The sequence below is a fragment of the Leopardus geoffroyi genome, chromosome C2, assembly GCF_018350155.1.
Source record: "Leopardus geoffroyi isolate Oge1 chromosome C2, O.geoffroyi_Oge1_pat1.0, whole genome shotgun sequence".
NCBI classification, from domain to species: Eukaryota; Metazoa; Chordata; class Mammalia; order Carnivora; family Felidae; genus Leopardus; species Leopardus geoffroyi.
This window is the reverse complement of record NC_059333.1, coordinates 66,685,035-66,701,622: the sequence shown is the minus strand read 5'-3', so window position 1 is coordinate 66,701,622 and position 16,588 is coordinate 66,685,035. Positions and strand designations below refer to the sequence as shown.

At 37.2% G+C, this 16,588-nt stretch overlaps 1 protein-coding gene across 1 annotated transcript in view; it reads left to right on the top strand.

Annotated features, from left to right (window-relative positions):
- The window catches only part of RABL3 (RAB, member of RAS oncogene family like 3), a 37,043-nt gene extending 23,586 nt beyond the window's left edge, over positions 1 to 13,457 (top strand). The window contains exons 5-9 of the mRNA XM_045502181.1: positions 3,006 to 3,156; positions 7,314 to 7,385; positions 10,428 to 10,466; positions 11,029 to 12,353; positions 12,589 to 13,457. Coding sequence (XP_045358137.1) covers positions 3,006 to 3,156; positions 7,314 to 7,385; positions 10,428 to 10,466; positions 11,029 to 11,094 — 328 coding nt within the window. The 3' untranslated portion in view covers positions 11,095 to 12,353; positions 12,589 to 13,457. The remainder of the gene's footprint in view (positions 1 to 3,005; positions 3,157 to 7,313; positions 7,386 to 10,427; positions 10,467 to 11,028; positions 12,354 to 12,588) is intronic.
- The last annotated feature ends 3,131 nt before the right edge of the window (positions 13,458 to 16,588 follow it).

Below are 16,588 nucleotides of genomic sequence, written 5' to 3'. Positions count from 1 at the left end.
TGTAACATTATAGTAAGTCTTAAAAGTATATAATGTGGTTCCTTTTTCAGAATTGGTTAGCTATTCTAGTTCATTTTCTTTTCCATATAAATTTGAAACCAACTTTCTATATTGACAAAAATTCAGCTTGGATTTTGATTGAATTGCATTTAATCTATAAATCAAATTGGAAAGAAATTTTGTTGCATGTTCCAATCCATGAACACAGTATGTCTCTCCATTTATTTTTCTTTTTTTTTTTAATTTTTTATTTTTTTTTAATTTTTTTTCCAACGTTTATTTATTTTTGGGACAGAGAGAGACAGAGCATGAACGGGGGAGGGGCAGAGAGAGAGGGAGACACAGAATCGGAAACAGGCTCCAGGCTCCGAGCCATCAGCCCAGAGCCTGATGCGGGGCTCGAACTCACGGACCGCGAGATCGTGACCTGGCTGAAGTCGGACGCTTAACCGACTGCGCCACCCAGGCGCCCCTCTCCATTTATTTTTCAAAGCAAATTCTAGACATTGTATCATATCGTCTATATATACTTCTGTGTATAACTTTAAATGATAAGGACTTTTTTAATATAACCAAAATATAGTTGTTCCACTTAAAATTTAATAATGATTCCTTACTATTAAATATTATTTTAATTCCCCATATGTCTCATAAATGTTGATTTGCTCAAAATAGTATCTAGATAAGATCTATTCATTGTATTTTGTTTGTTAAGTACCTTTTAATCTTACATTCCCCTTCCCCCCCCCCCCTTTTTTTTTCTTTTGCACTCTGGCAGTTTGTCTGTGAAAGATAGTTTGCTTGTCCTGTAGAGTTTCTTGTATTCTGGATTTTGCTGGCTATATCCGTGTAACGTCTGTTTACCTTGTTTCTCTGAATCCTAAATCTTCTCTAAAATGATAGTTAAATATAAAAAGATGGTCTAGGGGCGCCTGGGTGGCTCAGTCGGTTAAGCGGCCGACTTCAGCTCAGGTCATGATCTCGTGGTCCGTGAGTTCGAGCCCCGCGTCGGGCTCTGTGCTGACAGCTCAGAGCCTGAAGCCTGTTTCAGATTCTGGGTCTCCCTCTCTCTGACCCTCCCCCGTTCATGCTCTGTCTCTCTCTGTCTCAAAAATAAATAAACATTAAAAAAAAAAAAATTTAAAAAGATGGTCTAAAAGATGCAGGGGGTTTTGTTTTTTGTTTTTGCCTAAGTGGTATTATACATATAATTACAGTACCTGGTTGTCTGTCTCTTTGTGATGTTGACTTGTTACCAGCCGTATCCATCCATGATAAAATTCCCCATCTGTTTTTTATCTAATGGGTTTTTTTTTTTTAAAAAGAGGTTTCAAGATCAAATTTCAAATTGGATATAAGATTCAATGAAAAAGCGAATAAAAAGAAAAGCTAAAAAGAGAAACAAGAGAATAAGTTAAATGTATATGGCACCATACATATGTTATGTTACATATAGAATACATGTATATGTTGATGCACGACATATATATTATGTGCGATGTATGTATGTTATGTTATATGTACAAATATTTGTTAATGTACAAAGATTACACAAGACTGCAAGTGACAGAGATAGATGTCTATCAAAAATGATGACTGATAAAATACATACAAAAGTTTGTATGTGAGCCAGAGTTAGTATCAGAAATACTCCTAAAGGAGGACACTCTGAAAATTTTATTCTGTAATAAACCAGATTTCAATTTTGGACTATGTCTCCTAAATCAATGTCAGTGTTGGTAAGAAGAATCAAAGGCCTTGAACTCAAGCTATTATTGGCTTGATGCAGTAAATACAACGATAATATTTTTAAGGAATGGCAGGTTACATAGTTGAAAACACTTGTGTTCCAAGGCTAGGCGGTAACTGAAGCACTGTAAGATTATTGTGAAGGGCGAAAAGATGTGGTAATTTTGCACACACACACTATACACCCCCAGTTTAGATTATTTAAAGAGAAAGACAAATAATGTCAAAGGAAGAAGAAAAGCTAGGCTCAACTGGGTTGTATTGATTGTATTGTGCAATATTGATTTGCTGTCATAAAGTGTCTGCAACCAGATTTTGCTGACTATTGTAAATTGAGCTTATAACATGTCAGGAATCCAAATCTGTTTTATTTCTCATATGTGAATAGAATTTCAATTAATTGAACAACATTGGCTCTATATTGCTTTCAGTAATAGAAGGAACACCACTCTGTCCTTTGGGTAAAAATTGAAAAAAAAAAAAAAAAAAGGATTGTAATAGCCAGTCACCCAAGACCACTAACCATGAGTGATCCATATTGTCTGTCCTCTCTTTCCCATGACTCTTGTGTCCGCACAAACAACTATTTGGCTTTTAATTCTTTCCTTTTACTTTTCGTTTTGCATTTCAGCTGTTTCTTTTCCTTTTCCATTTGTTGAATCCATCTTGTCCCAGGCATAGCATCATCTGTGGTCAATTTTTCTGGCCTTCAGCACCCTTGTTTCTTATTTTCCTGAAATGATCTATTTTTCTTTACTATTCATAGACAGAAATATGTATGGTAGGTATAGAGCTTATGCATGCCCAGAAGCTTGTCATTTTCCCCTCTGGCAAAAGGTTTGAGTGCCATGCTAGGTTCTTGCATTTTCATTCGATTGAGGTTTGAATTCACTCTGTGCATCTACCTAGAAAAATTCCTGAGCTGTTAGCCTGAGAATACAGAACTTTGGGAGAGGTCAAGTTAACCTACTTCCATATACCTGGTGGACATTCAGTTATTCAAGTAGTCTATAAAGATTCATGGAAACAAAATTTGAGTAGTTAGATGAATAGTTGGAACTCTATAGATGGTGAGGATGGATTGATAAATGAATAAGTATTTGGAAGAAATTGGGAGAAAAGTAGGTTTATAGGTGATGGGTAAGCGAGAGTCAGTGAAATCTCAGTAAAATAGCGTAAGCTACTTACATTTAAACATTACACATCTACATCAGAAGGGTAAATTCTATTCACCTCTTCATTATTATTTATTATAGGGATTATGACCGGGAACAGTTTGCTGACAACCAAATCCCACTGTTGGTAATAGGGACTAAACTGGATCAGATTCATGAAACCAAGCGCCATGAAGTTTTAACTAGGACTGCTTTCCTAGCTGAGGATTTCAATGCAGAAGAAATTAATCTGGTATGTGTTTTCACTCATGCATTTTTGTGTTATCATTAGGCAAAGCCAAAATTGAAGACTTAGGTCATATATTCTCATGAAAGAAGCTTTATACTTACTATCAGTCATTTGGGTTCTGATCCAATATGTAGTGAAAATTGGAATCAACATAGACTGTCAGATAGGGAACAGTCAACTCAACCTTCTTATATGCTGATCTGTGGGAATGTTCAAACTTTGTTCTATGAATAATGTAAACCCTGGGCTTTTTCTTGAAAAGATTTTTTAAGATCATACCAAAATCAAAATAATTAAATTAAGGTAACAAAGGTCACTGATATCTTGATTATTCTTGCTTTAGAAAAGCCTCTCAGCTTCTTAAACTACAGACTTTAACTTCAAGAGCAAAGAAATAGATAAATGAGAAAACTACAAACTGTGTAAACTAGGAGTGCTTCATGAGCAGTAATTAATACAAACTTGTATGTATACAGAGCACTGAGTTTCTTCCTGAGAAAATTTAGTTCAATTTGAACTGGATGCTAAAAAGGCTAAGAGAAGTTTTCACATAAGCCAGATAATGTTGCCCAGAGAAGGATCCTGGCCAGCAGCTTCAGTCATGGTTTATATGTCATGGTTCACAAGTAGGATTTCTGCAACATATTCAGTGCACTGGCAATTCCAGACATATGGTGCTAGTTGTGGTTTAATAATACTAATGACTAGGGGCTCCTGAGTAGCTCAGTTGGTTAAGTGTCTGACTTTGGCTCAGGTCATAATCTCGTAGTTCAGGAGTTCAAGCCCTGCGTTGGGCTCTGTGCTGACAGCTCAGAGCCTGGAGCCTGTCTCCCTCTCTCTCTGTCTCCCTCTCTCTCTGACCCATCCCTGCTCACATTGTTTCTGTCTCTCTCTCAAAAAAAAATAAATAAATAAATAAACCTTAAAAAAATTTTTTTAAATAATGATAATGCCTGTAATTTACTGAGCATTTATTACATGCCACGTACCGTTCTAGTGTTTTATGTGCATTATCTCACGTTTGTCTTCACATCAACACTGTAAGGTAGGTACTGTAATTAACTCCATTTTAAAGATGAATATTAGAACCAGAGAGAGGTAACTAGGCCGTGGTTATACAGACAGGTCAAACCAGGCACTCTGACTCCAGAGCCAGTGCTCTGCAATTGAGCCTGTCTTCCACCTAATTATTCTCCAACTAACGTTTAGAATCTTGGAACTGAAAAAGCTCTTAGAAATCATCTAAATCACTAATTACCCAAACCTGACTATATATTTATACTATCAACGTAGCTGTGAAAAAATTTGAATAAGTGCTCCACCACTGGAGCTTTTTATTCATAATATCTGACAGGAGGACCAGGGCTCTATAGTTTTAGCTAATGACTCAGGTCATTCTGATGCCCTTACTCCAAATCAACAGTTGTGAACACTGGTTGGTTCAAACCAACCTCTGCCCCATAACTGAATCCACTTCTGCCTGCCATTCTGTTATTTTTACATTCTGCTTTGTGGTGGGGGTGCCTTATTTTTCTCACCTGCCACCATGGAATATTCACTGTCAGTGCCCCAGCTAGTTGAACTAGACCATGATATTTCAGAGGATTTCTGCTACAGAGGATATATGATGTCCTTGTTGAAGAAGTGTTGAAGTTACTTTGTTTCAACATTATTTCCAGTGGGAAATTTGCCATTGAATACACTTAATTTGTTCCAGTAATTACTTTCCATATATTTTGGAATCTATCTGTTTGTAGTGCCTGTGGGTTTTTGTGACAATCACCCAGGTATGTATTTTTCCTACTTTACTTGCAAAGGCAGCACCATCTTTTAATTGTTAACAAGTTATAAAGGTACGCAAGTGGTGGTACTTTGGCACGCATGATCTCCACAGAGTTCACCTACAGCATACTTTTGCCCTGTTATCAATGTACAGCTTCAAGAATACAACAGAAACAAGAGGGTTTTGAGGATTCAGGGCAGAAAAATGAGGAGGAAAATTTGATAGGAGTTTCAAAAAGAGATAGCAGTCAGAAAGACTCAGCAAGTAGATATTAAGCCTCAAGTAAAAATGTAATGTAACAATATTAGTTACAATATTGAATTCACTTAAAACTGTTTTAAAAAGTAAGAATCAACATAAATGTATATATCAAAGGTGGAATCAAAGTTACTATCTTGTGCCTGAAAAAAAGTAAATTGGTTTAAATTATAAAAAGGGAAATGATTACTTATTTTTTAAAATCCTGTTAGGCTTATTGTGTCTAGGACAGATTTTCTCTGTTGTGTGTTTACTTCAAAGTGATTATATTGAAGCATCTTCCCTAGTTTCCTTCCCTTCCTTTCTCAAGTTTTGACAAGCTATTAATCTTTGGTATTTGCCCCCAGCCATGGTCAATGGCAGATGGCTCTTTCAACTCTAAAATTGGCATCCTAAAATCATAGGGTGTCTCTAGCCTGGTCAATGTAAAACCGTGAGCCTTAGAATTAAGCTTTGTTTGCTGTTTGATTTAGTTTTTGTATTTAGCACTATAGCTCTATCTTGAATCATCTTTGAAGTCTTTTGACATTGTGATGACTATGTAATCAATATCCATTTTGGAAAACATGTCTAACATAAGTCTACCTAAGGTTTGTGTCTCATATGCCCCAATTGCTGTATAAATGTGTTTATACATTTTTTCAAGTACAACAGTTTCCACGATGATGTTGTCTCTTTACCCCATACATGGAATTAACGTTCATTATGTTAGGTGCTTTTGTGCCTGAAAATTCAATCTGATAGCATTTTCTTAGAATGAAGAGAGAACTAATATTTCAGTATCTGCTATGTATGTGCCAGACATGCATTATCTTATATAACTTTCATGAAAATCCTGTGGGGTAAGTATTGTTATGTTATCTTCATTTCACAAATTAGTAAACTCAAATTGAAAGGCTTAGTAACCTAACCAATGCTACACAGTCTAGAAATGTTGGGACAGATATTCAGATTCAGAACTTTCTGGCTAATCTACTGGTTTTTCTAGTACTCTATGATTTTTGAAAAGCTTGTTATAGTCTCTTTTTTGGTGTGGTTTTGGAAAATGCATTATAGTTTCCAGCCAAAATGAAAAATGTGAGTCTTGAAGTGTTATATATGAGTGAAAGAGGTGATTATTACACAGTTTACTACAAAGGAATCATGTGGGTTTAGAGATTACATTCAAAACAATAAATGCAACAGTAATTGCAGTAATTGCCCAAGGGACATAGGCCATCTACAACTGAAAGACAAATGCCATCTTTGTAAAGGAGCCTGTCTGATACCCTTATAGTTTGGCCTTAGGTGGCATTTGAGGTAAAAATCAAAGTGCTCTATCTCTTGAGGTGGCAAGTTAATGATGACAAGCAAAGGCAGCTTGACACTGGAATTCCAGGAAAAAAATAATAAACCTTTTGAGATCTTTACTGATTATTGTAATTTACTAGTTATTTCATTGTAATGTTCCAAATTGTTTTGTCTCTTCTGGGCCCCATTTTTTTTCCTATTTTTCAAAATCCTGTTAAATAGTAATAGATTGTTACTTAATAATAAACCTACTGTTTATTTTTTATTATCAAAAAATATATTTATTGTTTATTATTACCTTTATGGCTTACCAAGAGATGTAGTACTTTGCATTCAATGAGTGAGAAATCCCTGGCAACTGTTTTGTTTGTTCTTTGCTCCTCTAACTCCTGTTTTCATGATTCCCGCTTTGTGTATGAACTATATACTACTTGATTAGATGATGCTGTTGAGTGACTCGTACTAAAAAATGAAGTGTTGTTTTTATTGGCTCTATTTCTGCTTTTAGGGTAAATGTAGGTAGGTCACATGATTAGTGTCTTGGTTTTCTTATTAGTAAGATTAGCAATCCTCTTTTCCTTTATGAATTATTTGATGGTGAATACATTGGTTCAGTGTGCTCTATCATAGCATAAATGACAAAAAGCGCCCTTATCTTCCTTTAGCACTTTCCGCTTAGCTTTGTGCGTTGTGATTTGAAAATTACTTGAATATTTCATGAGAGTGTTATGCCTAACATTTTACTATAGAAAAGTGCAACAGGAACAGTAGTGACTAACAAGGAGCTGATGTTTCCTGACATATGTGGATCTTATGTTTTATCTTCTAGGATTGCACAAATCCACGGTACCTAGCTGCAGGTTCTTCCAATGCTGTCAAGCTCAGTAGGTTTTTTGATAAGGTAATAGCTTCAATTAAGTTATTTTTAAACTTAATTTATATATTATGAGAGTTTAAAGTTTTTAGAGAATGCTTTGCCCTTTTATTCCTTCATCCTGAACTTCATAGCCTGAACATTTGTGTTGATCTCTCTTATCTGTTGGTATAATTGCTCAAGGCCTGCTGACGTATTTATTTTATCACTAGTGTTCTCTAAGCAAAGGATGAAAGCTACTGGATTTAAATGAGTTATTTTAAAAGAAACCTAATTTCCCTCCTTAAAACAAATTACGTTTTCCTGTTTTCCAGCTCTTCTTGTATTTATTCACATCCCCTCAGCCCCCACAAAAGGCACTGAACCCAGGAGATTCTGCCTAAAGCCCTGCGTTCTTTTTGCTCTCCCAGCTGTTGTTATTCTCCACATAAATGTTATTATTACTTTTAAGGTTACGTCATCTTCTTGATTCCGTAATTTTCCCTATCAGAAACCTTTGCATTCAAGTATTGACTCTTGCTAGCATCATCTTATTGTCCTGAACTGGAATGAAAATGTAGAATGACTCAGCATACGGGTAATTTAGAGCACTGTTTGTCCTTCCTTCGCAAGGCCATGGGGCTCCACCGCACATAGTATTGACGAAGTTTAAGTTGTTTGCCTCATGTTGACATTACGTAGTAAAGTAAAAGAATGTATTTCTGTATGTATTATTGAAAAAGATTGATTCGTGTATTACATTTCCTTTTAAGAGGACAAGAAAAACATTTCTCTCCTCATAGCTCTTCTTTGTGAATCATTTTTCTTTTATCTATTTAGGGATCTAATATTTGGCCCTTTTGTCCATTATGTCATAATAAGATAAGCCCCACACCCCTACCCGTTTAATACGAGAACTGTTTGCTTCATTACAGAACTTCCCAGCTGGAGTGTGGCAAATATGGTACAAGTGTGCCGAGATAGTGATGCCCTCAGTTGAAGCAGCCAGAGCCCGCCAGGCTAACTGATCGGCAGCCTCTTTCATTTAACCCAGTGTGCTGTACAAATATTAGCATTTTCTAAATGTGCCATAACATGAAAAATGTTGGGAAGCAGTGCAAGGAACTGGATTTTCCCTCCACATGATTTTCAAGCTTCAAACATAAGAACTTCCGTTTAGTTTAGATCCATGGCCTCCATCAGATACACTGTTCTGCCCCGAGAGAAACAACTTACAGATCTTCGTCTGACACAGAAAGATCCCACAATATATTGCTTAATTTGTTAATAATTTATTAATTTGAAAATTGATGAAGGGGATAGAAAGGTACAAACTTTTAGCTGAAAATTGAGTAAGTCACAAGGATGAAGAGTACAGGATAGAAAATACAGTCAATAATATCGTAATATGGTGACAGATGGTAACTACACTTATTGTAGTGCGCATTTTGTAATGTAATAATTGTTGAATCACTATGTTATATACCTGAAACGACTATAGTATGTCAACCATACATCAATAAAAAATAAAAAATGGTTTAAATGTTAATAAGTTAGACTCTAGAGAAACAATGGGTTATAGACTAGTGTGACCTGAGTTGTCAGGCAAGACTTTATTTTAAAAAAATCAGAGGGAACTTGGTTCACTTTAAGAAGAGAACAATATTTGGTAAGAGAAAGACACTGCAAGTTGAGAGTAGGGAATTAGGAGCAAAAGCAAAAAGTAGCATCATTCTTCATCACCACAGTGAAAGGTATATGGATCAGGAAGTTGGCCAGACCTCCAGACTAACATGGTTGCCTCAAAACACGGGACCTGGCAACTAAATTTTGCCCAGTTTTCTACCATATCTTCCAGAATTTAGTATAAAGATTTATTTACCAAGAGGGAATCTAGCTCCTTCTCCTGACTCCCTTTAGTAGTAATTCTTCCCCACTCTAGAATGATAGGGTTTTCCTGACCTGCTGTGGAGGAGTCAGCCTCTTCTTGGTTTTTGTGGGATCCAGTATTTTGATATATGTGCTAATCACAAGCCAGGTTTTCTACCTCTGTGGCCAGTGAATGCAACCTTACACTGGGTCTCTTGTGGCTAAAAGTAACCCATAGTCTCAACGATAGAAAGAATCCAGATGATTTGGTTGTCAAGCCAGTGAGATCAAGGTGGCAAAGCCCTGGAAGGAGACGCCATGCTCTTATTCAGGGGAATTCTTAGCTTCATAATTCTGGATTCCAGTGTCTTAGAGAGTTAATCTGCATCTAATCTGTATTCTTATCCAATTGGCTTCTTAATCACAACAGCTCTGTGTAAAGAAAATCATACCGCCTTCACAAACAGTGCAGTTTCTCAAGTGTTAGAACAGAATTCATTATTTTTTAAAATTATTTTCTATCATCTGAAAACATGGTACTCTTAAATTATATTAGGGCATGTATTTTTGAGAGTTTTTTTTTTTTTTTCCAATAGTAGTGATGGATTTGTGCGGATACATCCACTGCATTACCACATTTCTCCTGCTGACCAAATACAGTTCTGAAACTACTGAATTAAGGATGCAGATTAAGTCCATAGAAAGAAGCTAATTGAATGCCTTTGATGTTGTGTCATCTGTCTCCTTTGAGGACCTACCAAATTTATCACTGCGTTTACTCAAGGGATGTGGCAGTTCACTACATTACACAGACTTGGCTATAAGGAATACCTGTACTATTGTAGTAGTAAAAGTGTTCTGCTTTTATCTTATGGGTTCTGTTTTGTATCTTTGAGCTAACTGCTAGGAAACTTTGAGCCAGATTTGCTTCCGTACACTGGGAACTGCATGGGTTATTATCCCATTCTCTTATGATTTAGCCATTTTTGTGTATTCATTTAATTTTTAATCTATTATTAATGCCTTTGGGAATAAGGCAAGCTTTTATGGAAATATGCCCACAATCCTGATCTTACTAGCATGAGATTTAACTTATTGTACTAGATGTCCATAACTATTGAAAAAACTCTTCATTTGGGTATATGCCTTTTTGTCCCATTAGTGGTAACCACAGTGAACCACTTTTGCTAAGCCCTTAAAATCTTTATTTGTTTCTCACAGGTCATAGAGAAGAGATACTTTCTAAGGGAAGGTAATCAGGTCTGTATCTATTCTTGACAAAGTGGGCTCTTAAATTTGAAGAGAGGTGATTTCCAAATTTATTTTCAGAAGTGGCTTAAAAAAGGGTGAGGCGGGGGGGTGGGGATCCTTTGTAGGCAAAAGCATTTTCTTCTGTCCTGCTAAATACAGAAGCAAAAATATCAGATTAAGGGAAAATAAGGTTCTAAGAAACAAAAAGAATGCAGGGATAAGGTTATATTATAAAATCATAGGAGAAAATCATTTGCTTAAGACTCCAGAGGGTACATATCCCAGACCTATCACAATGTAGACAATTCATGTAAAAGTCCAGTAGGCGGATGTTATGAGATTCACCTTCATCTTCCCTGATTTAGATGACACTATCACCAATTTGTTGGCAAATGTTTTCCATTTTGGGAACATTTATTTTATTATTTGAGTAAAACCTCAGAGAGATGATTCTGTAAGGGACAACAGGGTGACATAAAGAAACAGAAAATAAGGGGAAAAATTTATAAGGCTATTAGCACTTGAACTCGGCTTGCTTGAGACTTAACGTGATTATCTTTCTTGCCAACAGATTCCAGGCTTTCCTGATCGAAAAAGGTTTGGGGGAGGAACGTTAAAGAGCCTTCATTATGACTGAATTACACCCATCCTGGAAGAGTGAGCAAGCGGTGGCAGTTCTGCACAGCTTTCTTCTTGCTGTGTTGATTATTAATATTTCAGCCTTTTAGCAGAATCATCCTAAAATGCCACCCTTCAGCCTCACCCTTTAATGGAAAGCTGAAAGGAAGTGACAGCGTGGGAGGTCCAAACTTTGTCCCCATTCTGTTCCTCACCTTTCTGTCCCTGTTTATAGATTATGTAAAAGCCTTGTGGAAATATGAGATGTTGTCAAAATGATGCAGTAAATGAGCAGTGACAGAGTGCTACAGAAAAAATTTACTCTTCCCAGAATTGGAAGGTTTTTTATAGGTCTGTAACTTTCCCACACTCCTTGCTGAAGGCTTAATTAAGTACTTCAAAAATGTATCTCTGTTGTTTTACCTTCTTGAGGGGAAAGGTTATGTTAAGCAGCCCTGGGTTGTCCACCCCAAACAATCTCTGTCGTTTTCAAAGAAGCAAAATGGTGTTATTTAATTGTCTCCACTCTCATCACACACAAGGATGCCTAATAATAGCAGCCCTTGTCTCCCTCTCCTCTCCTTTGCAAATGGTTCAGTGGCTAGAAGAGGCAGACTAATAGCTGGAGTTAAATATAAATAGATTAATAATACATAGAGAACAGCAGTACCAGCAAAGGAGAATTCTCCGAGAAATTGACAGCTCACTAAATCCTTCACTCTGGGTTACAGATGTCTGCACTGTCTTATTGTTTTCTATTTGGAAATAGGCAGGGTGAAATCTAAGACCTGTTCAAGGGCAGTAAGAGAGATTTACAGCTTCTACTGTTTTTATTTTTTTAAAGGAAAAGTCAACTCCTGAAATGTCTCTTAACTGTAGTCGGTAAACTAAGAATGTTATTTTCTGTGTCAACAATGTATTTATGGAGAGAAGTAAAAATAAGTTCTACAGCAACACATTTACATGAATTATGGACTAGGATTCTTAGATTTCATAATCCAACATTTTGTGAGGGTGGTGGTGTATGTGCACGTATGCATAATTGTTCATCGTTCCTTTTTTTACCCATCTTTTTTGCTTGTTTAATTCTCTCTGCCCTGGTTCTTCTTTAATATATAGACCTGGTTTCCAAAAACTGCAGTTTGCTGCCTTATTCAGCACCACCTTTTTACCCATAACCGCTCTCTGGCTCTGAGGCAGGTCTTTGCAGTCCTGATTTTGCTCCATATTAGAAAAAAATAGTAAGTATACACTTTCAGCTCCTCATTTTAAAACTAGGCAAAAGGGGCGCCTGGGTGGCGCAGTCGGTTAAGCGTCCGACTTCAGCCAGGTCACGATCTCGCGGTCGGTGAGTTCGAGCCCCGCGTCAGGCTCTGGGCTGATGGCTCAGAGCCTGGAGCCTGTTTCCGATTCTGTGTCTCCCTCTCTCTCTGCCCCTCCCCTGTTCATGCTCTGTCTCTCTCTGTCCCAAAAATAAATAAACGTTGGAAAAAAAAAAAAAAAAAAAAACTAGGCAAAAAACACTAAGTTCACTTTCTATTCCACTTTAATTAAATTTCAGAAGTACTTTGGAAATCAAGGTATGCTACCAGAAGATCTTAAAATAAGAAGGTTAGCCAGTGCTTTTAGAAAGGCAGTTGTAGGAATTTGGGGAAGGATTTTTAAAGCACTTTTGATCAGCTAGCATATTCTCCAGTCTGTCTTCATATCCTCAGCCATAAAACCGAGGCCTGATTTCTTTTTTGACACAAAGTAGAGCTATGCAAATCAGGATCTGTGCGTGGAGTATGGCACAAGCGAGTTGTGACAGAGGCTGCACAAATGCATGCACAAAGACCCAACTAAAGCTCTTTGTAAACAATAAATTAAAAAAAATTATACATACATTCTGAAAAAATAAAAGAATAATACAACGACACAGAAGCGAAAATACATATAACCCTTTCCTTCTCTCCCCTTTCTTCCTCTTTCTTTCCCTTAATTAAAAAACCTCTCTCAATTTCTTTATTTTCTCCCTTGCTAAAAAATAAAAATAACCCATCACTGATGCCTTTCAGGGTCAGCCTTGAAAACTTAGCAGTACTCCTCAACTCCATTTCTTCTTGGTTGTGAGGCTTGACTGAATTATAGTTTTCTGAGAAAAAATAATTTTTAATAATCTAAGGTAAATTTGTTGCAAAGTATTAGTAGCAGCAAAACAAGGCTGTTTGCCAAGATGAATGTTATTAGCCAAAGATCTTGAAAATGAATGTTTTGAAGAATAATTTTTGCTGGGATTTCCTGAGATCTGCTCATCAAAATTGCTTTTGGATAATCAACAAATGTAAATACCAAAATACTTCCTAAAGAGTATTAATTAAATCTTTAATTTTCTTGATGGAACAGGTAATTAGCAATAGAGGTTCTTTTGGGTTTTTTTTTTTCCTGTTGTGATTTAGATGTCTAACCAATGTTGTTATTTATCATGGAGGCAACCAGACATGAAGGCATACAGTCATTCATCTGTCGCTCAGGTGGCAGGGCCCTTCGTTGAAATCCAGCCCAAGATTTGGGTTGACCTCTCCACTTCTGTGCTCTGAAAAGAATTGCTGCTCGCACCAAAGGGGTTGATCCATATCACTTTATCTTAGGTTCTCAGAAGTCCCTAAACTTGAGGCATCCATAACATAATCCGTGACAGTGCCTTGACACTGCTATTTTTCTGTCCATTCTGAAAATGGACTGCGTGGAACTGATGTGCTGGGCCATCAGACGGAGATGAAGAGCTCCTCACTGCTGCTATGACCAGAGCTTTGGAGTGTCCATTTGAATAGTATATGCCATAGCACCCAACCTAGGGAGGACCTTGTGTGGGTTTTTAATAAATGTTGTTCAATTGAAATTTTTAAAGCACAGGTAGCATCTATTTTAAGAAGTTTGAAGGTCTAACAGGATGTCTGCATTGATTTAATATCTGTTAAAATTCAGAGGAGGATACTGTTTGCGGGGAAGGAGGAGAAGGAAATAAAAAATCCATTCCTCTGTAGTCCCCAGACTGAGTGAAATCACTATGGTAGGAGAGGAAAGGTTCCAGGCAATCTAGCCCTAGGAGAACCGTGAGCCTCAAATATTCCACAGTATGTTTGCCTGATGCAAAATTGGAGCTGAAGCCTACCAGGGCTGCTCCATAGAGTAGGAAGGGGGTCCGACTTCCAGTTACTATTAGTACCTCCATTTAAGGACTTAAAGCAGTGGCTTTCGGACTCAAATGTGCATAAAAATCCTCTGAAGTGCTTAAAAATGCAGATTCTGGGATTTTATCAGCCCCCCTCTCCTTGCCCAATTCTATGTATATAGGATAGAGCCAGGATTTTGTATTTTTAACAGACAAACCAGGTGATTCTGCAGTGAGTGGCCTGGGATCCACACTCTGAGAAAGATAATAAACTATCATAGAGAATATGCGGAATGTACTTAATGGCACCATTACATAGTTCATCAAAGTTCATCTTGGGCTTCCTTAAATGATTTCGCCTTCATGAGCTGAGCCACTCTTCCCTCTCAAGGTGATACATGCCACAGCAATCATGACATGATTGTCCCATTCTCTATTGGCAAAACAGGAGATGTTTGTTTTTAATGTACCACTGTCATTTTTACTACCACCATGTTCTGCATTCCAGGTGTATTTATTTCTAATAAGATGCCTTGCCATCTCATACACGGTCCCTCACTTGTACCACATTTGTTTTCTCAGCTGGCTAATCACTAAGCCTTACCAAGGTCATCAGTAAGTATTGGTGAAGGATGAAACCCCTGCATTCCCACAAAGACATAAAATCTTGCTCAGTACCAGCAAGTACATTTATCAATTCCATCTTTTTTTGGGGAGACCCTCTAACTGCAACTTCTCTAACTCCATCCTGGGGTGATTGCTCTCCAGACCTGTCACACTCCTTCACATTACCCTGTAACACTACCCCAGCTCCCAGGATGAAATGTTTGCCACTTTCTTGGTGTGGATCTGTGGTCTTCCAACTGGGATGGGTACACATGTCCCCTCCAAGAGGTGCATGGACACAGATAGTTTTAGGGGAATCATTTTCCAGGTCATCCATCTCCATTATGTATGTTAAAATTGTTCTTCTTGTGAATGCAGCTCAGTGCTAGTTCTTCCCACCTGTGCTTTCTTTCTCAATTGTCCTTTTCCCACAGTGGAAAAGGAATATCTTGCTTATGTAGGAATGTGGTATATTGGCCCAGGGTGTAAATGTCTTAGGATGCCAATAAAAGGACAATTCTGAATATTAGTTTTATTTAAGGACTTTGTTCCACTCACACAATTATTAAAAAAAAACAAACAAACAAAAAAAAAAAAAAAAAACAGACCTCTCAAGGAAGCGGTTCCTAGTTCCTGAGAACACAGCGAAGAGAGTTTTGGTAAGAAATAACCAAGGCTATGGCACATTTCTTCATGGCAAGTCTTCTTGCTTGGTCTATCAAAATATCAAAATAACATTTTTGTGAAAAATAATTATACAGGCAAAGGAATATAAAATTAACATTTATTTTCTCAACCCTTTCTAAGTAAAATGAGTTAGAAAAGGCACATCTAAGTGAAAAGGTAACATTTAATTAAAGTCATTGATTCCAATAGCTGGGTAACCAAGCCTTTTCCAATCAGATTCCCAATTATTTCCTTGCAAAAAAATTAAAGGAGAACCTGAGTTGTTGATAGGTGACTAAAAATGATGTTTATGATAGATTGCTATGTGATTTTTGATACTTGATTCAGAAGGAGAAGTGAGGTAATAAAATTCCTTCCATTCATATCTACTTATCTATGTGAATGAATTTTCTTAACATGTCTTAAAACCAAAAAGTGAGATTAAATGATGTTGAATCATGTCTTATTCTGGAAATCAGAACTACAAATGAGAATTACTAATTCGTGGAAATACGAACTAATGGGGGAGGCATCCACTTATTAAAAGAAGCATTTCTGGAAAGACTTTACCTTTTATATTTAATATTTATCAAAATATCCAGTATGTATGGATTACTGTCCTAGAGAAGAATCTTTCCAGTCTCCTTTCTGGAGGGTGAAACATTTCCTGATAGCATTCTCAGGAAGTGCAGTGGAAGAAGGAGGCTGGAGGTTTCATCACTTACCTACACGTGGTTTTGGTCCTACTCCACAATCTGGTGGTGTGAATCTGGAACTCCTCTGACTTTTCTTCTGAAGCTTCTGCAGAGGGTAAACCTAATTTCTACTAGAATCTGGGAGAAGCAGATACCTGCTGTCTCCACTTCCTGGTCCTTTTCAAATTCTCCCCCCTCACGCTTTCCCTGTATTGTTTCACCGAATCTATCCTCTTCTGCTGGTTTTTAGCATCTTTGTTCTTGTTGCTCACAACTTTGACAGCGTGACTCTGTTCTGATCCAGAGTGTGTTTGCCTTGTCCCTACACAAACTTCTCCCTCCACTGGGTGTCTTTTTGACACCTGCCCAGATGGCATCCCTCAATCCCTGCT